The following is a 25,379-nucleotide window of genomic DNA, read 5'->3' on the forward strand; positions in this document are numbered from 1 at the left end:
GGGAGCAAGGCGGGTGGAGTTAACTGATGAGCAGGGCTGGCTGGTCTCTGGCGAGAATGAGTAATTGTTAGAAAAGCCAACCAACTGAAGTGCAGGCGTATTAGAAGCCTCTCTTTGTCAAAGAAGAGGTTGTGGGGAAAGCACCATCCATGCTGGGAAGCTGTTGGGCTTCAGTTTTGGAAGGTTCTGGGTGAGTGTGTTGGCTGCCAGTCCACTTACAGAAAGGATGTGAAGGCCACCTCCACACCCCTTCTCTGCTTCAGTTCTAACTGTTCTGTCTTATTCTTTAGGACATAGCACTGCCTGAGAAGCATAGACTATACGCCAACAAACAACGGCACTGGCTTTTTCCTTTTTCTCTTTGTTGGTCAAAATCACATGGTCCAACTACCTCATTCCCCTCAGCAGAGAGGGAAACCAAGACAGTCTTAAACAAAGGTTAAAGCACTTGCCAAAAGTCATACAGAAAGTGGTCAAGATGGATTAGAACTCTGGCTTTCAAAATTCCAGACCAGTGTGTTGTGATTCTGGGGTTAAAAGGAAGAGGGAAAGCCGAAAGCAGTTGAGGCAGCTGCTTCAATCTTGGTGTCCAAAATAGAGCCTATGGGCTGGGTGGCCCCATCCTCATCCTGGATTTGGGTCTTTTGTACGGTGTATCCCTTATTGAAAAAAAAGGAGATGTTGAAAGGACTCCCATCAGAGAGGTGTTGTGAGGATTAACAAGAGGGCCTGGCACATGTGAAGAAGTTAATTATTATTATGGTAAGTAACAGCCAACTCTGCGACTTCAGTACAGCAGGCAAACTGCCTCCCTCTTTGTGTAGCTTGACTCCTTGACCATAAAGTGAGGACGGCGTGGGTCATGCAGAGAGGAAAGGTCAACTGCCGTTTTATTGGAGGCACCGTCATGAGACAGGAGGCCAGGGCTGTCACCATCAGCTCTGCCAGGGAAGGGGGAGGGTGTATACTGGAGGAGAAGGGCCTGGAGTCCCACTTCAGAGCCCCACCATCCATAAAGGCAGGAGGGGGCAGGTCACCTTGGCCATCCAAGCCCCCAGCTACCTTCCAGGGAGGAAAAGGCAGAGCAGAGCAGTAGAGGGGGCCTAGAACCGAATGTGCAAGTTCTCAGGCACCAGCTCCTGTAGCCTCAATGTCCCACCAGCTCCCCAGCCTGTGCTGAGTCACTTAAGGAAGGGACCCAGGAAGGAGGCTGCCATGCCATAGGTGGGGGAGTGCAGGAGTGTGGGTGGGAGGAGAAGGGGCTCTCAAGAAAGGAACAACAGGAACAGAGAGAAGGCCATGAGAGTGTGGGAGAGTTCCCAGGACTGAGCAGGGCTGGCGAAGAGGCGGGCCACGGCCTCATTGGGGTTGCCATGAGCAGGCTCAAACCACTTCTGCAGACACTGACCACTGTTCCTGCGCTCAGGACTCGCCTTGAAGGAGTTGCTCCAAATCTTCTCACACAGGTCAGCCGGAGTGGGGAAGTAATGGGGGAAAGGGTGGCAGTGGGCCCTTGCAGGGCAGCGGTTCTTACCTGTGGGGGGTTGAGGCACGGACAACTTACCTTCCACTCCTGTCACCCTCGAATCCCCATCATTTGCCCTGAGGGAGCACAGGGTGCTTGCACCTGCCCCCAGGGAGGGTGCCTCCCAGGCCCTGCTTTCCCCCGTGCCCTGTCAAGTGCCACTCACCTCCACTCCAGTCCCAGCCATGATGCCAATTGGATTTGCAAGTGTAAGACGTGCGGCAGTCTTCCCACCACTGCTCACAGTCCTCCCTGCAGAGTGGCGCATCCAAAATCCGCTCTCCCTGCCTGCTTGGGTCCACCTGGGTGCAGGCACAGCAAGAGACAAGAATACTAATAGCAGCAATTTGAAGACTATGGATAGCTAGAATGGTGCTTGTGCCAGGTGCCATCTGAATATATTCTCTTATGAAGTCTTTAAGTATGATTTTACAAACGAGAACAATGAGGCTAAGAGGATGAATAGGTTTGTCTTGGGCTGCACAGCTTCTGTTCCTACATACAAAAGATGGGATTCAAATAGTCCCTCATCCTTTGTTCTCATCTAACCAGTCTCCCCCCATGTCCTTCTCCACGGCTGGAGGCTGCTTCCTCTCCAACCCTTTCCCCAACAACAGCCTCTGGCTCTGCTCTTGTCCATAGGAGGATGTATCTCCTGTTCCTGCTAGTATCCTGGAGCTCAGGCTCTTAGTAGCAGGGCATTGTATGGATGTGTCTCCTGCCTCCCCAGCCCAGTCTTCCCACCTGCTGGATCCAAGGCCCCAGGTTCGGGGAGCACTCGTAGAAGCAGACAGCTTGGAGGAAGTGCTTCTGGCAGCCCGGCATCATCAAACCACAGTGAACCAAGCTGAAGTTGTAGAGCAGGGACACATTCAGGTGGGCTTTCCAGCTGGTGTTGGCTGTACAGCAGGCATTGTCCTTCCAGGGGATGCACTGAAGGTAGAGGAAGAAGCAAAAGGTGTGTGTGTGTCGGGGGTGGGGGTGGTAAGAGGCAGGGGGTTGAAGAGTGTCTAGGGCAGAGATATAAAAATGTCCCCCACAAGAGGATGTGGGCAAGTGGGATGCCTTTAGGCTAGCATCCCCCTGTATAGAGGGAATGCTGATAACTTGTCAACATTCACACCCAAAGGGCACCTGCATGCTGACTTCCCTGCCACAGGCTGCTGCAGTCCCCTAGAAACGTGACTTCCGGGATCTCAGCTCCTGAGGGGCAGCAGAGGAGCCTCATGAGACCCAGGGGAATGTGGGGTTGCACTGGGTGGGAGGGCACCATAGCTGAGAAGGGCTCACGGGTAAATGCCAACTCTGCTCCTCCTCCCTCATCCCTGTCAATTGCCTTTAGGAGCCTGAGGAGAGGTCCCTTAAGTCACGGATTTCCCCAGGGCCTGTTGGTAGGAAGGGTGGAGAAGGAGAAGGGGAACCCCTGTTCCCCGAGTGGCCGGGCAGCTGGGAGATGGCAACTTTGAATCATTTGGCAATTATGGTCTCAAAAGGTCATAGTCCCCTCTAGTGGACTTTGCCCAAAGTCCAGCCTAAGGAACCAAATGAGTCAGGGTTGATGGGGGTTTAGAAACCATCTTGGTATTTGTGTCCCTTCCTTGATCTGCCAAAGCAGCCCCCTCCCACCTCTAGACCGGGTCTGGCCTCTGTACCTCCTCGTGGAGCTTGTCTTCTGGGCCAGGCTCTCGCTTGTGGTGCTTGGTGTTCATGCAGACATTGAGAAGCTCGTCCCCAGCCCAGAGGGGCATGACTGTCCACAGCCCTAGCAGGAGCTGCCACCAGCATGCCATGGCCTACTGCAGAGAGGAGACCCACTTGCTTACATGATAGAAAGGACACCCTGCTCCATTCCCTTCACTATCCTGGGGAGCTAGTATGGCTTCAAGGCTCCCTCAAGTGACCATGACACTCTGGCTGCTCCTAGGACCTCTGTTTGAGGCAGCATCATTAAATGTCAGGGCAGGTGGAATAAACCTGACAGGTCTGACACCTGCCCCCAACAATTGTACAGATGCAGAAACTGAAGCCCAGGGTTGGGGGAACAAACCAGCCCTAAGGTGAAGATCAAGGGTAGAATGGTTCCAGCCTTCCCTGGGGGAACTTTTCCTGACCCTTCTCCACTTGGAGGCAGCCTTTACCAACTGAGCAACTTATAGGCTGGGAACTCAGAGCTTTGATCCTGGTCCACAGCGAGCCCCCCCATGCTGGCTGAGTGACTGAACAAATGCTCAGTAACCAGATTTTACCTGGAGCAAAGGGCATGGTGGGACTGGGTAGTGTGACAAACGCAAGCCTTACCCCCTCGAGTGTCAACCCTAACTTCAGCCCCTCTGAGGGGTCCACGGAGGGCCCATAGCTCCTCAAGCAGCTGGTCCCCTCCCCAGTCCCCTCTTGCCAGAGTCCTTTCCCCTAGAGAAGTAGTTTGCTTCCAACAGCCTCAACCTATCTCAAACCCAGCCTGAGCACAAGTTGGGGCAGCCGTGCACCCAGGGGCCTTGCTGGCATGTCAGATCAGGGAGCATGCCCAGGCGTGAGTCAGATGTGAGAGCCTTCCACATCCAAAAGACAATACTTGTTATAGGAATGAGGAGACCGGCTCTTCCCTTGGTGTTTCTTGAGCACTATGTTTCCAGCTCTGGTCTAGGTAGTACTGGTAACAGGAGGGAGTGGAAAGAGAGACCAAAAAAAAAAGGGCAGAAGAGCACTCGCTTCAAGCACCTAACCCTTTAGGAAACAAGGCTCCCTCAGCCTTCACCCACCCAGGACCCCATGGCTCCCTCAGTCCTCCAGGCGTTGCAGGAACCGGCCATGGACCCATCATGGTGAAACTGAAAACCTCTGGCCTAGTCCGAGTTTAGAGCCTCAAACATCCCAGGGTGGAGACTTCAGCCCCACCTTCCCAGCCCATCCTCAACTCTAAACCTAAGTCTGCTCTCTCTCCTCGGCACCAGTTTCGAGCACAGACATGGCCATCAAGTATTTTTAGAGAATCATGTATGCCCAGTGAAAAGAAGAAAGATGCTGCCCCTTCCAGTGTGTTCTTCATACTCACTTTCAAAGCAGGAGCTGCTCCCTCGCACCGCCGGAGCTTGTGAAGCTGAGGAGAATTCTATGATCCCACCCATTTATCACCCACTCCCGTTCCTCCTAGGTCCAGGTGCAGAGGCAGAACTCCAGGTGGCTCCAGTTAAACAGCATCCCTCTTACCCAAGTGTAGAGGCCTCCTGGGGGTGGAGCCGGGAGGGTTTCCCTTTCTCAGAGCAGTGGCGACCCCAGAGTGGCTGAGATCCCGGGCTCTTTAGTCAGCTACTGAGTTCTGCTCTCAGCTCTGCTACTTGCTAGCTGGACGACCTTGAGAAAATGGCTTACACTCTGTCAGTTTCCCTATCTGTGTAAAGGGATATTATAAAGGATTGTTGGGAAAAAGAAATGAAAGTTCAGGAAAAGGACTTGGCATTGTGCCTGGCACAGAGTAAGTCTTAACGGTTTTCTTTCTTATCCTTTTATCCCGTGAAGCCTCTCTCTCTCAGCGCTGTTCCTCAGCTTCTACCTGCTCCTTCATCAGCATAGTTACCTGGGATGGGCCACCTGGTGATTGGAGCTAAGGTTCCTGCTGGGGAGCAGACCCAGCAGTACAGAGATGCCAAGATAAAGCTGGGCCTTGGGGACCCAAGAATTCAAGTGCATGACCAAAGCCAAAATAAACAAAACAACAAAGTTCCTCTACAACCCAGGAACCAGCCCCCATTAGTGTGAAGGGGCCGTTGTCCTGTGAAATATTCTACAAATGTTCTCAGCAGTGATATTCACACAGCATCCTTCTCAACTAAGGAGAGGCTAGGAGACTTGGACAGGACTTGTAGGCGAGTCCCGAACATGATGAAAATTCTGAAAAAGGAGCCTGTCTCTTTGCCTGTTTCTTATAACATGTTCTCTCTCCAAAGGAGAAGTAGCCAACATCACTGAAGTTTTATCGATACATAGGAAATTAAACCAAAACAATAAAAGCGTTAAATAAAAGTCATGCCTGATTTGTGTCATTCACAAATCAAAGTCAAATCTGCTTGTGTTGAGAGGCACGTGTCAGCTTTTTTGGGGAACAGTGATGGTCACCAGCCCTGCCTCGCATATCCCAGCCTTAAGCAGAGTGAGGAGTCTCCTTTTTAGGGTCCGATACCAAATAGTAATTACATTTCTGCAGCACAGGTCTCTTCCCACAGGTGTCCACTCAGCAGGGGACGAGCAGGTGCATGTCCTATTCGAGTCCTCACAGATACTCAGGAAGCTCTAAGTCTTGACGAGGTAAGAGTTTGGGTTTAACATTAAGTTTCAGATGGCTGTGGACATGGCAGGGACAAGAATGCTGAAATCAAGTGCAGGAGTAATTACTGACATAGAAAACATGTCCTTTGGTAAATGTCCTTCACGTGTAGGGAAGAAGGACGAGGAAGGATTTGCTAACAGTCTCTTGGACAAGGCTGTAGGAAATGAGCTGAAATTACAGCCAGCACAGGGGCAGGGGAAGCAGGCAGGGAGGGATTCTGGAGGCTGCCACTCAGAGAGCCATCAGGCTGGACAACATCTGCTCCCCAGAGGGGCAGTCTGCAGCCCGTGAAGAAAACTCATTTTTCCCTTATTGTGATTGAGTCTTCTAGAGAAATCTGTTTCCTGACTGAAAGCTGATAAACCAAAGCTGGTTGTGGATGAAGCCATTTGAAGCTGCTGATCTCAAACAATTTTGTTCTAAAAAAACAAAACAGAACACTTAAATTGCCAAGAGCAGCGCTACAGCAGCGTTCAGAGGGTTCTGAAGGGAGGGCGAGCAGCCCAGCCTCACTGGTTACGGAACATAGCACAAGGTGGGCAGTAATAATTCTCCTTCTTTCCCCTACACACGAGGTTGCCCAAGGTGCTGAAGCCCATTGAATTTGAGAACAGACTAAGACAACAAAGAACTTGTGCCAGGAATCTCCTGATGAGAAGCTGAAATCAGAGGCCAGCTGAGGGGCCATCAGTGATTCAGAGTTCTTAGTGGGTCTTATGAGTCCTTCTCCTCTCCCCCAAATCTAGTGACCATGCTTGTCTCAACTCATAATTGGTTTGTTACTAGGGCAGGTAAGACAGGGGTGTTGTTTATCCCCACCTCTTCCTTCCCTTTATATCCATCTCACCACCAAAGTGGTTGGTTTAACTTTCTGCATCTCTCTTGAATTCGGGTTCTTTTATGCCTGTTTCTCTCTTTATGCCTGTCCCAGTCATGATCATCTCTTGCTTCAATTTGTGCAACAACCTCCTAACTGGCTCGCTTGCCCCTTTCCAAATATTTATGCAAGCAGCTGCCAGAATGATCTAATTTCCCAGTACCTTATTATGAAAAATTTCAAACAAGGAAAGTTGAGAGAATTTTACAGTGAACTCCCATATACCCACCACTTAGATTTCACTGTTACCATTTTACTGTATTTTCTTTGTCACACAGCTAGCCAACCATCCAGCCTTCTAGCCAGCCATCAATCTTCTTGTTTTTCATGCGTTTCAAAGTAAATCGCAGACATCAGCATACTTCCTCCTAAATAATTCAAACGTGCGTATCATTAACCAGAGTTCAACATTTGTCTGCAGGCTTTTTTCTTTCAGAATGGTTTTATTAAAAGGTAAAGATGGTTATGATATTCCCATGTTTAAGACCCTTCTAGACTTAAAGATAAGTCCCAAATCCTTAATATGGCACACAGACCATGTTTCATCTAGTTCCGATGTCCTTTTCCATCCCAGTCAGCAGTCCTTTCTCTCATCTACGCTACAGGCATTCCTCACCCCTGATGTCTGTAATTGCTCTGCACTCTTACGTGGTTCCTCTGCCAAGCTATTCTCTCAGAACTCACCCTCCATGCCTGGTAACACCTTCTTATCCCTCAACTCCCAAACTGCTGGCTTCTGCTCAGGGAAGCTTGTGTGGTCCCCCCCAGGGTTGGAGAGATGTTCCCTCTTACTCCTGCTGTGTCATGCACTTACCGCCCCTTTGTGAATGTCTGCTTGTAGTCTCCCCTGCCTCTGGCTGGGAGCAGCTTGGGGCAGGCGCAGTGCCCGATCTGGTAGGCCTGGTCAGTACATGTTTGTAGAGTAAATAAGGAGAAATACCTGAGTAGAATAAACTGCATTTTTTACAAACATTGTTTTAATTCAGACAGGTCCCTAGTTTAACCTGACCTATCCCCTCTCCTTGCCCTCCCTCTTCCTTCTCTTCCCCCTCTTCCTTCCTCCCCCTTATCCTAGCCTCACCTATCTTTCTTCTCTAGTTTAAAATGAACTCTCTTGTCTCTCCTTCCTGCTCCATCCTTCTCACCCCCTTCATCTTTCTCACATCCCTCCATCCTTCTTGCCCCTCTCCATCCTTCTTGCTTTCCCTCCCTTTAACCCCTCTCTATCCTTCTCAGTCTTCTTCTCACCCCCCTCTATCCTTCTCACCCTCCTCTATCCTTCTCACCCTCCATCTTTCTCTCCCCTCAATCCTTTTTACCCCCATCCTTCTTGTCCCCCTCCATCCTTCTCACTCCCCTTCCTATATTTCCCCTTCTCCCCTGGCTCATCTCTCTCCCCTCCCTCCTCTCTTTCTTTCCTCTCCTTTCTCTCTTCTTGATTCTATCCTTACCTATCCTTCTCCCTCTAGTTTAACCTCTTTATTTTCTCTTCCCTATCCCCTCTCCTTACCCTTCTCCTCTGTCCTCTCCCTCTCCTCTCTCTCTCTCTCCCCTCACACTTCCCTCTCCCTTCCAATTTTCTCCCTCAGTCTCAGACTTTCAGCCTGGAACATCTTTAGTTTCTGATGATTTCCGTGACATTTCGGAGTGTTAATGCTGGGGCCTTTCATCACCACTTGAAGAAGGCCAATTTTAGTTTTAATCACAGCAGAGGAAATGACTGTGAAGCTTATCCGGTGTTGATGAGAGTCTAACTTAGGGGAGATAGAAAATATCAAAGTCCTATGGGAAAGAGATTAGCTGAAAACCAGAGAGGGGAGAAAGGTGTAACACAAAGAACACAGAGCTTTACTGTCCTGATTACTTTTCTCGCAGCTTGCTAGCTCCTTCTGTCTTCACAAAGTTTCCCTGGTGCCAGTATCCCATTGTTACCTTTAAACCAAGCTGCTGCTGGGTCTACCCGACAATGTTAATAACAAGTAACTGTGATTTGTATGCAGGTTTACAATGTGTATCTGAGCTCAATAAAGTTTTTCTTTCAATCTTCCCAACATCCCTCCCTCCAACTATCCCTTGATCCAAAGTTCCATGCCAGCTACCAACCCATCTCTCCCTCTTCCCAGCCATGCTTCCTGAAAGACCTGTGTATGCTCATTGTGGCTCTTCTGTGTCACCTCACATTAATTCATCAACCATTGCTATTCAGCTTCTACTCACCACCCCACGGAATCCACTCTTGCCAAATTCACCCACAACCTCCAAATTGTTCTATCCAATGGGAACGATCAGTCCATATCCTACTAGACCTCTCAGCTGCCGTTGACCAAGGTAATCCTTCCTGCCTTCTTGAAACTCGCCTCTTCCTTGATTCCCAGGGCTCTATTCTGTCCTGGTTTTCCTCCTACATCTCAACTTGTTCCTTCTCAGTCTCCTTGGTAGACTCCATTTCCTCCATCTGCCATTTAAGTGTTTTCTTGAGCTCTGTCCTTGGGCCTCTTTTCTTCTTACTGTACATACTCTCTCTGTGCAACCTCACCCCCAATGTGGCTTCAGTGATCACCTGTATGTGGGTGGTGCCTAAATCTCTCTCTCCAGGCCTGACCTGTAGAACTCCATATATATGTGTGTGTATGTATAAATGTGTGTATACACATATATGATTCATTTTTACTAAAAAGCATACCAGGAATAATTCTGGAAAATCTCAGAGTTTTTGTGTATGGTCACAGTTATAAGTGTTATTTGTGTGTAATGTGTAGACTTGTGGATTTCTACCTTTTAAAGAGAATTGTTTCTCTGTTCTTCACTCACCTTTCACTTATTGCTAGATGACCTGTGCCTAGAAGGTCTTGTCTTGCTCATCTTCCTGACTCTCCACAGCTCTATTAACCATGAGGCTTGGTAAATGTGGTTGGTGAATTGTTTTTCAGTTTATATTTCATAGAGTAAAGAAAATAAATATGCATGTCTCTAGATTTATTTTAGTCTTTATGTGTTTTTCTTACATTGAAAATGTTTGAGAAAATGCACAGAAGGACTGGAAGGTCCATAATATATTTTGTGGTTTACAGAGAGAAAGCAATGGAAAGTAAATAGTTTTAAGGTGGCAAATATTTGACTCCTGATGCCCTTCTGCCTACAAATGAAAAGATAAAGAGGGGAAAAATCAATTTTCCAAGAGACAGGGTAAATTGCCTTCTGGTAATGCAATGATTAAGCAGTTGCTGTTTCTAGAAAAGTGAGTTTTGTGATTCTTCAGTGACCTCCTTTACAGACCAATATCATATAACTTATATGAAGCTCTTGAATGGTTCACGTTTATTTAAAACTCAATTCTCTGGAAAACATTGACAGTCGTGAATATCCAATGACTCTAGTTTACAAAACTAGACTTTAACTTGCTAAATGTCTCCTCATACTTGAATTGGTGCTTCTGTTTTTTGATCAAAGCCTATGAAATATCTGGTTGCCATGGATACTGGGGCTTAAAAGGAACACTTGAGTCAACTTGCTGTATTGTCCTTAAAGACAAAGCACTGCACTCATCCACAGAAATGCGGAAATTCTCTATCTCCTCCAAATGCCCTGGCATAGTGGTTTCTTTGGATCTGGAAGAAGGTCCTGGTGCTGTTTCTATTGCAGCATGAATGGTGCTTTTCGATGGAGTGAAGAGACGCAGGCTATGACTGTGGTTATTCTGAGAGCTGCGCCTACCCCATTCCAAGAGGAAGGGGAAATCAGCCAAGGTTGATTACTCTGTGACAGGCCCTCTCCCCTCATGTCACTGCCTTGTCTGCTAGTCAAGGGCAAAGATTGTGTTTAGTTAGTACTATACACAGCATAGTTTATATTGATTGGTACAAATGATTGCTGAATGAATGAGCAAATAACCCTGCTTACGTATTATAAACCCATGTTACAGATGACCTCAGAGAGGTTAAATAAGTTTCTCATGGTCTTATCTCCTTATCATTTAAGATGTATTAGTAATAGTTAACTTTTATCACTGTATTTAAGTTACAGGGTATCAAAGGAGAAGAGTAAACCTTACCCAAGGATCTGCATCCTCTTCTGGAGAACGGAGTAGCATATTTTTGTTTGTACACAGGATAGTTGTTGCATGTAGGAGTAAGACTTTGTTGTCTTTACTTGGAGATTAAGTATGGTGTAAGGAGACGTATATGGGTGCCAAGTTGACAAACAGTGGAGTGTGATGGTCAGTTTTATATGTCAACTTGTCTAGGCTATTGTCCCCTGTTATTCAATCAAACACTAGTCTAGCTGTTGCTATGAAGGTGTTTTGTAGAACTTATTACAGTCCATAATCAATGGTGAGCAATGGGACAAGAATTTGAGTCTGGGTCTATCTAGCTTCAAAGTCTATGTTCCCCCTGTTCTACACTAAACAGGAAAAAATGTCTATTGAATTACTCCTTGGCTCTTGAATCTTATAATAAAATCTGCAAAGAATTGAGTGCCTGCCATGTGGCAGGCACTGGTCCAGGTATGTCACTCAGGTTATCGCACTTTTACCCTAAATGTGATCACCCCAACTATGGTCATGAAGAAAGTCGGGTATAGAAAACCTCCATAGTGTGCTTAACTATTTCCTGCACCCTTCCCTAAAGGATGTTCCTGGAAGCTCCAGTCTCCAAAGTGACAGATTCTTTCCATGACCCAAAAGTTTGGGGTATATTCACACTGTCAACACCTCTTGAGTATTCAGTGTACATGCAAGATGTGTTAAAAACTCCAAGGAGTCCTGCAGTGGACATTTCTGGAACTCCATTTAACCCAGCATTTCCAAACATCTTTGACCACAGCAGCCAGTGTATGTTATACTCGTCAACACCACGGCATAAGTGTTTTGCCTCACACTTAGGGAAGTGCTGACCTGCTACAGAGCACTAGGCATCAGTTTCACAGTAGCATCAGTAGGAAAGGTGCTCAGACCATATCAAGCTCCTGGGTCATGCATATTACTTAGACAATGTTTCACATTTATTTGTATTACATTTTTGCTAAAAATCTTATGTGGCTGAATTTCTGTTCAGAGGAGCCTCAGTTGCCCATAAGCTACATGTCAGATTCCAATGAAAGCCAATTCTTGCATCTTTTGGCAGAATGAGCCAAAGAACCTCTAAATTCTTTTTCTATTTTTCTCTTGTCTGCCATTTTGATTCCCTCTTATTTCTTTTTTGTATATGTTTTTAGTTTTTTTCTTAGTGGTTACCCTGGGGATTACAGTTAACATCCTAAAGTTCTAACAATCTAGTTTGAATTGATACCAACTTAACTTTAATAGCATATAAAAAGTCTGCTCCTGTACAGCTCCATACTCTTATTTATGTTGTTAGTGTCACAAATTACTTCTTTATATATTGTGGGCCTCCTAACATGAATTTAAATTGATAATTATTATTTTAGGCACTTGTATTTTAAGTCATATAGGGAAAAAAAGAGGATTTACAAACTAAAAATACAATAATACTCATTTTCATATTTACCTATGTAGTTACCTTTACTGGTATTCTTTATTTCTTCATATGGTTTTGAGTTACTGTCTAGTGTCCTTTCATTCTGAAAGACTCCCTTTTGTACATCTTGTAGGGCAGGTCTACTATCAATAAACTCCCTCAGCTTTTGTTTGTCTGAGAATGTTTTAATTTCTTTTTCATTTTAAAGGATACTTTTGCCAGATATAGAATTCTTGCTTGACAGTTTTGTTTTTCTTCCAGCACTTTAAATCTGTCACCCCATTGCCCTCTGGCCGCCATGGTTTCTGGTGATAAATCAGCTGTTAATTTTATTGAGGATCCCTTGTACATAACTAGTTGCTTCTCTCTTGCTGCTCTCAAGATTGTCTTTGTTTTTTGATAGTTTGATTACAATGTGTCTCAGTGTGGATGCCTTTGAATTTATCCTACCTAGAGTTCATTAAACTTCTTGGATGTGTAGATTCATGTCTTTATTAAATTTGAGACTTTTTGGACATTATTTCTTCAATATTTTTTCTGCCTCTTTCTCTTCTCTCTTTTGAGAGTCCCATAATTGTATGTTGGTACACTTGATGGTGTCCTTCAGGTCTCTTTAGCTCTGTTCATTTTTCTTCTTTCTTTTTTTTCCTGCTCTTCAGACTAGATAATTTTATTTTATTTATTTATTTTATTTTTATTTGTTTTTGTGAGGAAGATCAGCCCTGAGCTAACATGCGTGCCCATCTTCCTCTACTTTATATGGGATGCTGCCACAGCATGGCTTGACAAACAGTGCATCGGTGCGTGCCCAGGATCCAAACCTGCGAACCCCGGGCCACTGAAGTGGAGCATGCTCACTTAACTGCTGCACCACTGGGCCGGCCCCTGGACTAGATAATTTTAATAGACCTATCTCCAAGTTAACTTATTCTTTCTTCTGCTTGTCAAGTCTTCTGTTGAACACTTCTCGTAGATTTTTAATTTTAGCTATTGTACTTTTCAGCTCCAGAATTTTTATTTAATTCCTTTTTATAGTTTCTGTTTATTGATATTCTTTATTTGTTGAGACATCACTCCTGGTTTCCTTTAGTTCTTTGTCCATGGTTTCCTTTAGTTGTTTGAGCATATTTAAGATAGTTGATTTAAAGTCTTTGTCTGGTAAGTCCAATGTCTGGGATTCCTCAGGGACAGTTTATTGTCTGTCAATTTATTTTGTCAATTTATTTTCTTTTTCCTGTGAATGGGCCATAGTTTCCTCTTTCTTTGCATGCTCATCATTTTTTGTTGAAACTTGACATTTCAAATATTATAGTATGATAACTCTAGAAATCATATTCTCTCTCCTTCCCATGATTTGCTCTTACTTGTTGTGGCCTGCAGTCATTCATTTACTTAATGGCTTTTCCAAATGATTTTGCAAAGACTGTATATCTTGTCATGTGTAGTCGTGCAAGTCTCCCTTCCATTATCTCAGCAGTCAGCCAGTGACATGCGAGATATTTCCTTACATGTCTGGATCCAAAAAGACAAAAGAGAAAAAACTTTGTGGTGTTTGCAGTTTTTGTGATTGTGTCTGAGCTGGAGCACTTCAGTGCTTAGCCACACCACCTATAATTCTGTCTAACCCTCACCTCCTGTTATGTGGAGCCCAAAGAGGTATAAGCATAGGATCACCTCAGGTTTTCTCTGAGCATGACTTCAGACTTCGGCATGTGCTTGGCATACCTGGGATTTCCTGGCATACCTGGGAGCCCTTCCAAGCCCTTATTCCCTCAAGTATCTTCCTCCTGGGCCTCCTTCTTCCCAAGGTTTTTGGTGTGTCTGCCGCTTGTCCCATTTGCCATCCCTTACCCTAGGTGGCTCTCAGTAGTATAATGCCTTTAAATGCATTTGACAAATGCTGCTCAGGAGGCCATTCCAGCCATAAAAGAAGTCCAAGAGAGGCAAAACAAAGGCAGGCCTCTGGGGTGATTCCTCAGGGAGCCACCAGACAGACTAAAATGCACAACAACAATTCTTTGATAACAGGGTCTGAATTGCTTGCTCTGGCACCAGCAAGCTGTACCACCAGGAACATGAACAGCTGTCATCATGGCCACTCGCCAAGCTGGGGAATGAAGGATGGTAGATGAGTAAGTAAAAACACCATACACTCTCTTACTGAAATTTAGCAGCCTCTTCTTCATTAAGCCCTCCCCTGGGTGTTGTAGGTTTTTTGAATTATATTCCTGATTCTGACAGTTTTTGCCAGCTTAATGTTTTCTTCAGTGGAAGAGTGGATCATTGAAGCTCCCTACTCCACTATTTTTGGTGACACTTGCCCTCCAAATTCTCTTTGATCCTAGAGTCCATGATTTCATGAATCACCAAGACCTTGGGGTCCATGGAAAGATTTGGAGGAAGCTCTTAATTTTAGACCATGTCCATGTTTTCATCCTGTTTTGATAGTGCCTATTTTTCCACATAATTTTTAATATGACATCATATTCTAATATACAAATATATTATAATTTAGTCAATCATTTCCCTAAAGTTGACCATTTAGTTATTCCCAATTTTCCACTATTATAATTAAAACCATATTAAACGTTATTTTATGCAAGTCTGTGTGTGGATTTTGAGGTTCTTAGAAGTGAAATTATCAGGTCAACATTTTAAAAGTTCTTGACATATTTTGAAGCAATTTATATTCTTATCAGCTCTGTTTGAATGACCGTATGAAAACCTTCCAACAGTGAAGCCCCAAGAAGCTTCATTTCTTAACAACCTCCTCCAGGTGATTCTTAGGCTCATGAAAGTTTAGAAAACTATTCAGATAACATTATCACTAATAGTGAACTAGTGGTTTAAATTCTCCCCACTGTCATGGTCCTCTTATCTTCTCCTTCCCAATGAATGCTATTATTATTGGTGAGTGTTTGAATGAAATTCCTTAATATTCTGATATTGTGTCATTAATACACGTGCTTTCTTGGTGAAAAGACTGAAGTTCCATATTTTCTTCTAATCTACCTCCATGGGCCTGGGTTTCTCAGTCTGTGAAGCAAGGGAGTGGACTAGTACTAGACCCTCTTTATCTTTCCCTGTCTCTTCCTTTTCTCACCCCGTGATGAACGCCTTTTGCTTTACCTGCCCGCATACCCCCTGCTTCTGAGTTTGGTCGTCCCTTCTTCAGAGGACTATTCCTCTCTTGACTCCTTTCATGTAGAGAGGCTGCTCAATTCTTTTGGGACCCAAAATAAGACTGTAGGGCAGCAGAATTTGCTACCCCAAAATGTGTCTTTTATGCTTGATTAATTTTAAGAACAAAAGACTCAGGAAGAAAATTTGACCTCCCCCTTTGAAATTGAACTGCCTAAAGGAATTGAAGACAAAAGGCCTGTTCCAGGAAGGAGCTAATACCATAGATCACTATAGTATAATATGAACTAGGTGTGGTAGACAGAGAGGAACCTAGCAAGGCCCATTTGATCAAAGTCCTCTCCATGTCCCATTGTCTTTGCCAGGCATGGCAAACATTTGTTTACCAAACATTTGCTTTTCCATTTCCATGTGAATTTCCTTCCTCCTCTTTGAAGTCCCAAACCACTACCCTGAACATCCTCCTTTGTCTTTAGCTGAAGATAGCGTTTAATGTGGTGACTTCAGCCACTTTGGTGAGTTACTCAGTCTTCCTGGGTTTCTCCTATGTATACATGTTAATAAATTTGTTTGCTTTTCTTCTGTTATTCTGTCTCATGTCAATTTAATTCTTAGACCAACCAGAAGAACTTGGAAGGGTAGAGGAATATTTCTTCCTCCCCTACAAGACCTGTCTCTGGATTTTTGGACACAAGATCAAATCTATCAGGTTAATCTCTCTGCCATAGCTAAAACTAATAAAATGTAAATCTCACATCCTCTGCCATGTAGAGAAATTCAATTTTCATTAAGGAAGAGTGGAACTGATGTGCAGAGCAAAACACTGATATGAGATGGGAAGAAAAGGTCCTGACAGTAATTTGTTCCCTGGTTTCAGTTATTCCCAAGACCCAGAAGCACCCATACTTTCCTGAATCTTTCATGGGACACCTGATACTTTCGAACAAACTTTTGGGCTTACTCTATTTCAAGTTGGATTTCTGCCATTTGCGTGCAAAGGATTCCTAACAAAGAAAGTTTCTTTGATTTTCTTTTTCTCTCCATGGCATTATGATTGCCTCCTTACATCAGACTTGGGGCACAAGCTACCAATGGTGAGAGAAGGAAAAGAAACTGCTTGAAGTGGTAGCATAAATCGCCCAGCTTGCGGGTCACTTCTATTTATCTCAGAAGGGCAAGACTGCTGTTGGCTGACACTTTTTTCTCTAGAGCTAAGGCATCAGGAAGCTTGAGGTGAAGAGGAGAAAGAATTGTATATCAGCTGTGCTCAAAGTATAATTTCTAGCTAGAGGAAGATTTCATTTAACAATTATTTATTGAGGACAGTATCATGTCCTCTGTCCTGGACTGAATTCAGACCCTCCTTCTCACTCTGCAGCATTTTTGTAGCTCAACTGCCTCCCCTTGGCTTGGAGTCACACCTAAGGAAACAGAAGTCTGTAATCCCAAAATTAATTAAAATGATTTAAGCTTCATTCACTGTCTTCATGAAACAAAATGTTCAGGAAAAAAATTAAACTTCTCTTTTCTCTCCTTTCTTCCTTCTCTCTTACTCAATATGCCTTGTATGTAGCAGCTTCTCTCAAACTCTCTCTTCTCTCTCATTCTGAAGTCTCCCAAACTCATAAACTCAACCCACGCATGCTTCGTTTTTCTTTTTTTTTTGCTTCTTCCTTCAACCTCCACCCCCTCCCTTCTCCATAACTCTGCCAGCTCAGAGGTAAAGACTTTTGGCCCATCCAGCATCTCTGGTTATTCTCATTATCCACGGTTCTGGTCTGAATAATAATGTCCCAGAAGCCAACTGCAAAACAAAACTCTCCTGCATGAGTGGAGGTGTGGGAGAGGTCGCGAATATTCAATCACTGATGCTCTGTCTGCATCTTTTGCCATATGAACTAACTCTGACCCAGGCCTCCACCTGAATTCAAGTCTGTTGGGGATGAGCTTTTCTGCCTTATAGGTAAATCCAGGACATAGCTCTTTTTAAAAAACCTCTTTCAGCAGCTTTATAAACTGAACTCCCTGTACTGAGCCAGGCAAAATTGTTCAAAAAGGGTAACTTGTTATAGCCCTACAGACCTTGAGGCCTATTCCCTGCCCAGCTAGGTCTTTTTGGAATATAAATGATGTGGCGTTGTTTCTGTCTGGCCTGAAGAATTACCTGCTAAATAAGAAGCATGTTGTTTGCTTCCTGCCAGTGAGGAGATATTATAGAAGTCAAGTGCTGTGTGGCCCACCATGTTGTGTCTGTCTTCAAGATTGCAGCCAAAATTAACAGAGATTTTGACCCAAACATTTAGCATTTACCTAGCTTTCCCTTCCCCTCTCCCTCTGCCCAACTCCTGTTTCTCATGTGTCCTCACCTAACATACCCTCTGTTTCCAAAAGGGGCTGGGGGTTGAAGAAATGCGTATTCAATTTCCTCATGCATTTATTTATTCATTTTAAAATTTCATGAATACTGTTCTAGGCACTGAGAGTAAAGGAGGGAAATAGAAGAGAGAGTGCCTGCTCCAGAGCATGTATATTCCATCAGGAGGAGAGAGGAGTCAGACAATAAACAAGTAATTAAAGAAAATGACAGAGTATGCTATGAAAAATTAAAAGGCTGATGCCTGTGATATTATGATTTATAATAAATATATATTTTGGTCTTTGTCCATGGCTCCTGGCTTACAGCTCCTAAAACCTTTGGAATTTCCTGAGCAATAAGAACAATGGGAGTATCTTTTGTTATAACATTTGGTCTCTGGTTCTCAGTTCCTAAAATACTTCGGAGCCATAAAGGAGAAATGGGTGTCTTGTTATTCGTAACAAGCTCCTTTCAACCACAACTGAGTCTATGTTAATGAGGTGACTTTGGGAAATACCCTAAAGGTAGAGGGGCTGGTTGCCTAGTGAACCAACCACGAATAGAGGATTGGATCTTTCAGTCCCAACCCCTGATTTCCGGGGAGGGGAGAGGGGCTGGAGGTTGAATCAGTCACCAATGGTCAATCATTTAATCAATCATGCCTATATAATGAAGCCTCCATAAAAACCCAAAAGATGGGGTTCATAGAGCTTCCAGGTTGGGGAACCAGAAGGCTTTCATGTGCCACCATACCCCATCCCGGGCCCCAAACTTTACAAGGACAGGAGCTCCTTTGTTCAGGACCTCACCCCGTATATCTCTTCATCTGGCTATTGATTCGTATCCTTTAGTATCCTTTGTAATAAAGTGGTAATCTAGACAGTAAACTGGTTTCTGTGATCCACTCTAGCAAATTAGTTGAGCCCAAAGAAGGGGTCATGGGGACCTCTGATTTATAGCCAGTAGGTCAGTAGTACAGGTAATAACCTGAACTTGAGATTGGCATCTGAGGTGGGGACAGTTTTGTGGGACTGAGCCCTTAACCTGTGGAATCTGATGCTATCTCCAGGTAGATGGTGTCAGAATTGAGTTGCCTTGCAGGACACCCAGCTAGTGTCCAAGAATTGCTTGATATGTGGGGAAAACCCCAAATACAATGGAAATTAGGTGGAGAACACTTAATGCCATAATGATTTTTTGGGTTGCAGCTACTTCCATTTGGGTGGTCAAGAAAGACCTCTCTGAGGAGATGATGTTTGAGCTTAATAATTTGAAGGACTTAGTTCTGTGAAGATCTAAGAGAAAAGTGTTCCAGAAATTTACTGTATAGAAAACCCCATGCTGAGCACATTGAGAGGCAGAGACTAGGTTTTGAGTAAGACTAAGCCCCATACCTCCTGATACTAACATAAGAATTGCCTGGGTTAATAGAAGTCGTGAAATAACATCACAAGCCAGTATATTGTGCGGAGCCCTGACTAAGAGAGAAAGGCATAAAGGTAGCCCCTGGGTCAGGGTAGGGAAGGTGGCATGTACCCTACTCAACTTCCTTGAGGAATAACATGTCCCATTCTCAGAAATAGCATAGAGCCACAAATGTCTATGGAATCAGATACGTCAGTTTTGAAATAGCCATTTTTCCATTTGTTTATGATGCTATTAAAATTGCAAATATATCATCTTTATAGAAAATAAAAGCAGAGAAAAGTGAATAGCACTTTGATATGATTTAATTGATGATGACGCTGTGGTCCCATCATCTCGGCCCTGCAGTGTTTATGGGGAAATTCCTCTCTCCTGGCTTCTTGTCTTTATGTGTAGGGGCGTCAGAAGCATCATTCCATCCTCTCATTCAAATTCTCTCCGGGAGATGACTTTGGGATAAGGAGGTGTGCACATGTGGTCAGCAATGCGCTCTTCCTTTTTTGGGTCAACCCAGCATCCTGGTTTCTTCCTTCATGCTGTGAGTTTGTCAGAGGCAGGCCCCATTCAGGAGGCCTGCAATTATTCAACACTGCTTGTGGCTAGGCAGGGAAGCCCTGTTTAAGGTTTAGTCTTAGGAAGCTATATTTTCCAGTATTGACTTTATGGGTAAAAAAAGCCAACATTTGACTGTCCATCTGCTTTGTCTATTTCTCAGTGGTTCCAAACTTAGATGGGAAAAAAATAATGCTATTTATTTGGCCTACCTCAAACCCCTACAGAATTTTGCTTATTTGCCAGCAAGATCTTGATTGTCCATATTGGACTCAAATCTTCCTAGTTTTTATTAATACATAAATTTATTAACATATTTATTTTAGTATTTCAGCCATGGCTAGTTATCGCTTATTTCTTGGAAACTGCAATTATTTGCAAATGATTTCAAAAGAGATTTTTCCCTCTCATTGGTGACGTCTCACTGTCTAAGGTTAGTAGAAACAGTTATGCCTTAGAGAAGTGTTTTTCAAACTGCAGGTCAAGACCCATTAGTGAGCCATAATATCAGTTTAATAGGTCATGACAGCATTTTAAAATGATAGAATAGAAACTATCAGAATGATTGCACACAAAGGATTGTTTTATGAAAATTTTGTTTTAGTTATATTTGTGTTAAGCGTGCATACGTGTGTGTGTGTGTGAGAACTGGGTAACAACATAAAAAGTATTTTGTGGCAAAGACTAGCTAGTCATTTACCAATGAGCACACAAATGGGCAACATCTCACAGCCACTTTTGTTCTCAGGATTGGTTGTGTGACTGAGTTTTAGTTAACGGCATGTTGGTGGAAGTGATGAATATCCCTTCTAGGTCTGGTCCATAAAAACCCACCACACAGTCCTCTACTCTCTCACTTTCAGTATACTACCTGGCAGCTAAATATTGGGCCCAGGACAACCGTGTAAACACTATGTTGAAGACGGCAATTTTCATCAATATGAATCTCTGGATGACTGTGTAGAATAGACCCACTCCCTACTCCTAGTCACCAGTGGCACTCTATGAGAATGAGAAATAAACTTCTAATATGTTACACTACTGGGATTTGGGGGGCTTACCTGTTTCAGCAGACAGTGTTACCTTAAGTAATAGATCTTTCTTATTATGCATTTGAAAGCTGCCGGGAGAACTTGAGGACATTATGTTAAGTGAAATAAGCCAGACTCAGAAAGACAAATATTGCATGATCTCATTTATGTGTGGAATCTGAAAAAAAGTTGAACTCATAGTAACAGAGAGTAGGATGATGATTACCAGAGTCTGAGTGATGGGGGAAAGGGGAGATATTGGTCAAATGTTACAAATTTCAGTTATAAGATGAATAATTCTGGAGACCTAATGTACAGCATGGTGGCTACAGTTAATAATGTACTGTATACTTGAAATTTGTTGAGAGTAAATCTCAAGTGTTCTCACCACATTAAAAAAAGGTAACTATGCAAAGTGATGTATATGTTGATTAGTTTTGTTGTGGTAACCATTTCACAATGTACACATGTATTGAAACATCACGTTGTATGTCCTAAATATGTACAAGTTATATTTGTCAAAGAATAAAGCCATTGTGAAACCATTAATGATTCAGGACCCTGGACAGTGACATGCATCTTGCCTCATCATCCACCTCCCTGAAGAAAGAGCTGTCAGGTAAGCCTGCAAATTCTCCTAACATATGGCAAGCCAGACTGATATGTCTCTTACTCTGCTGCTCTGGTGACCCCAGGGAAGCCACATTTGTTGAGGGGGATGGGTGTTGGTACCTTCGATTGGCTGTAATTTGTGCAGTCAAATGAAAAGTGGAAAAGCCACTCTAAGTTGGGAACGAGTATGAGCAAAAGCATGGAGTTAAGGAAACTAAGTACATTTGGTTACAGGGAGCACATCCATATGAATGCAACACAGAGTTTCTCTGCTGTATAAGATAGATATCACCTTTCACAGATGAGAAAACTAAAGTACAGAGGGATCAAATCACTTACCCAAGATCCCACAGCTAGGTAATGGCAGAGCCGGGGTTGAACCTCGGCAGTTTGAGGTTGTAGTCTGGGCTGCTAGCTATAATGCCCTGGAGGAGTGGTTCTTCTATTGTTCATTGTCTCTGCAGTATGCTAGATATTATAGACAGTTGGCCTTCAATTACCAGGAAATGGGGGCTGTTACTGGCATTCAGAAACTAGTTTAAATGCCAACTTTATGTTAATATATGTCTTTATTAAACTTAACTCCTTCATAGGAGACAACATGCAACAGGGCAGGAGTTATGAAACGCATCCTAGAAGAAGGCTTTCTTCTTCAAATGAAATCTTATGTAAAAGCTCCATACCTGGCACGTGTAGAAACAGAGATGCTGTGGTTGGAGCAGGGCTAGGAGGCCTGGAGCTCCACTCTCCCAGGCAGCTCTTCCACACTATCCCTCTTCACCTTCCTCAAGGCCTTTGTGGCACACAATTTAAAAACCATCAGTACAGAGGACAGTGTGTGAACTTTTGGTCTAGATAGCCCTGCCTGCCTGCTCACTTGCTTTGTGATTTTATTTATGCATTCCTTTATTCATTGCTCAATAAATATTTATTGAAGACTGTGTGCTAGGCACTGGTCTGAATCATGGCCCCATGGTTTATCAGCTGTGTAACTTTGACATCTTACTTAGTCTCACTGGGTTTCAGTTGCCTCCTCTGCAAATATACACAGTGATAACTGCCTCATAAGCCTCCAGGGTCATAAGAGAGTATACAGAGGATCCGTGTGGCACCCAGTGCAGCTCCAGGCCCTTGGTGCGTGGGCTCAGTGGATGTTTGTTTCTCCTTCACTTGCTATGCTGATCTTTCAAGTACGAGGTAATTCAGAGTTAAACCATTTTACAAACATGTGTAGCACACACACAGAGAAATATTTTTAGAACAAATCTGTTTCCATTCCTTGCCCTTTTCTTTCTTTCAAACCTGTGTCACTTTCAGCTTAAGATCATTTCTCAATTCCTGTTCTTAGCCACCCTTTTAATCAATCTTCTCCTCATTTTCTCAGCCTGCACATCCCCAGCTCTCCCTCTTATTATCTTCTCCAGAGCAGCTGATCCCAGCTTCTCCCTCAGCATCTGCTGAGCCCTCACTCTCCATAATCCCTTTCTTCCCAGAGTAGCCAGCATCCCCCAGTTAGCAGAGGATTCCACCTTCATCACTTCTGGGTAAAATTTTTCTTCCCTGCTGGTGGAGGACTAAACATAGCCTCACTTCAAGAGTGGCCATTAATGATTGGAGTTAGTACTGAACAGGCTTTCAACAGTTTCCACTAGCAACCATTATAGGATGTTTCAAATCTCGTCATTGAAGTCAGCATAGAAAACTATATACATTTTAAGTTTTCTCTAAGGTCAAATGCTTCATCCATTGCACAGATGGTGTAATGGCTAAGAATGGAGGCTTTGGAGCTAGGCTCTCTCCATCCAAATTCTAGCTTTCCTTCATCTTAGCTGGCTTAATTTCTTTATGCTTCGGCTTTCTTATCTGAAAAATGAGCATATAATAGTACCAATCTCATCATACTCTTATGGTGTATAAATAAGATAATTTATTTAAAATGCTTAGAACATTGCTTGACATATAAAAAGCAGTCAATAAGTGTTATCTATTATTATCATTGTTATTTTTTTAAATGGTACTCTGGATAGTGTTTCCAGCGCTCTGCAAAGTGGATGGGTAAAGCTCAGGCAAATTATAAGAAATTAAACCTTTGCCAGGTGTGTGTAGGAGAGAGAGAAAGTGGAAGGAGCATCTAGAGGATAAACCCTTCATGGATTCCTTTAGCTCTTACCACTAAGCAGAGGGATGGTATTCACTCTTTGGATTTTCCCTGCCTTCTCTCTAGGTTATGGTGGGTATGCACTTGTGATTGTAGAACAAGAGAATAAATGAATGCATGAGAAGTGAATGGACAAATCAGTGAATCATTAGTAATGGAATGAACTAAGCAGCCATATCCCTTTTAACAGTCTTTGATGCTCAGTTTATCCTACTTCACCCAAACACATAGGTCTACTGTGTTTAGCCCCTTCAAGTTAAGAATACTGTTGGTCACTACTGTTGGGGTATTCCAACCCCATCTTCCTCCCATACACACCAAAAAGGGGATTCTCAGCTTGTGGCTGTTCTTTCTGGGCTTTGTGATTCTGCCCAAAGTCCTCTGTGCTCCATAGGTGTGCCCCTTCACTTCCCTTCTTCAGGAAGGACAGCGGGAACCTCACCTGTCTGTCGTAGAGAAAGCTGATGTTATCAGCAGGTCCTGGCATTGTCCTTTCAAGAAACAAAGATGGTGCCCCGTGGCTCTGCTTTCCAGAAAGACTCGGGGACAGTCACAGGAAGACTGGGACATTCAGGAGTAGTAGGACTGAATTTTCTTGCAAGAACTCTTGGACTCAAGTTTCATGATGGAGAGAATGTTCATGTGAAGGTAGAGTGTTAGCATATGGGCTGGATATTTCTGTTCTGTATTGACTCTAAGGTAAGCCCTGTTTTTCTGACATGGCATTGACATAAAGCACAGTGGGATGAGACAGTGTACAGGGTATAATTTCAGAAATCTTTCAGGAGTGACCTGGTACAGGGACTTCCCTTCTGTTTTTCTAATGCACTGGAAGTGGAAGGAGGCCATGCTTGCAATTTGGTCAGACCAAAGTAGATAACAATTCAGTTGAGCATAGAACACAGTGAATTTGGACTATAGCAATTGTGACAATCTATTGCTATACTCAAGTACCTTTTCTTGTTTCTTTCAACCACCAAGGATAAAGTGACAACCTAGCACAAAGGGTGAAATAGGAGGAGTTGTTTATAACTTTCTGTCAAGGTGCTACATCAACTGTCAATTGCTTCAGTGCCACACTAACTTAATGGCACTTATTATAAAATTTGCAGATAGTGCAAATCTAGGATGTAGAGTTACCCACATGACTGACAAGCCCTGTCAAAAATTACCTTGACATATTGAATCCAACAAAATAAATGCAAGAGGGGTCAGTGTAAAGTCCTACCCTTAGATCCAAACCATCAATTGCACAAACGAGGCTGTAGATTACAGCAATTCAGAGAGCTGGCTTGGGGTTAGACACACTCAATCGAATCCCACCACTTAAAGTATTGGGCAAATTGTTAGGCCTCTATGAGCTTCCATTTTTCTCACATTTGGTTAATTATACTAGCCTTGAAGAATTATTTAAGGATTCTATAAATTAACGCTTAGTAACGCCTGGAACTCTCATAAGTACTCAGTGAATTGGTTCCCCTCCCTCTCTCCACCCTCTACTGGCTCCTCTAACCCTCCCAAGCTCCAAGGGAGGTCACACTCTTGTTTTGTAATCTCTGTATCAGGAACAAGGTGAAAGGAAACCAGGGTCTGCCCCATCTCATTTCAGGGCGTGTTTTGTTTCACTTCCTCCTATTATTTACCTGACTTAGGATTTTGACCCTTGGCCATTGTTTAGCCTATTGGCCATCTACATCCTTATTCTTTACCTCTCTCTCCATGATGTCTTCCTGACATGGCCTTGATGCTTACAGGGTTTCTCCCTATGGAGGAAGTTAAGATGGGGTGGCCAGCACTTGGGACTAATGCTCACAACACCTCGGTGATTTTTTGCCGTCCTCTTGTCAAGCTTGTTTTAACGCCACCTCCAATAGCTTGCTCTCCCACAGCAAAGAGGAGCA

General features: G+C 43.7%; 1 protein-coding gene across 1 annotated transcript; it reads right to left on the reverse strand.

Moving 5' to 3' along the window:
• Nucleotides 1-965: 965 nt before the first annotated feature.
• On the reverse strand, nt 966-3,315 carry IZUMO1R (IZUMO1 receptor, JUNO). Its single transcript, XM_058544519.1, has 4 exons — nt 3,178-3,315; nt 2,251-2,458; nt 1,692-1,829; nt 966-1,534 (listed from the first exon to the last, which is right to left on the reverse strand). Exons 1-4 carry the CDS (start codon nt 3,313-3,315, stop codon nt 1,266-1,268), a joined length of 753 nt encoding a protein of 250 aa, XP_058400502.1. The 3' UTR covers nt 966-1,265.
• Nucleotides 3,316-25,379: the final 22,064 nt, after the last annotated feature.

This window comes from Diceros bicornis, chromosome 7 (assembly GCF_020826845.1).
Source record: "Diceros bicornis minor isolate mBicDic1 chromosome 7, mDicBic1.mat.cur, whole genome shotgun sequence".
Lineage (NCBI taxonomy): Eukaryota > Metazoa > Chordata > Mammalia > Perissodactyla > Rhinocerotidae > Diceros > Diceros bicornis.

Bases quoted from the DNA above. Each gene is read 5' to 3' on its own strand.
- IZUMO1R (XM_058544519.1), bottom strand. From the start codon at position 3,315: ATGGCATGCTGGTGGCAGCTCCTGCTAGGGCTGTGGACAGTCATGCCC. The intron at 1,830-2,250 runs GAGGCAGGAGAC...GTGCCTGCACCC, and splicing joins GGTGGGAAGACTGGGCTGGG to AGGTGGACCCAAGCAGGCAG. The intron at 1,535-1,691 runs GTGAGTGGCACT...AACCCCCCACAG, and splicing joins TGGCTGGGACTGGAGTGGAG to GTAAGAACCGCTGCCCTGCA.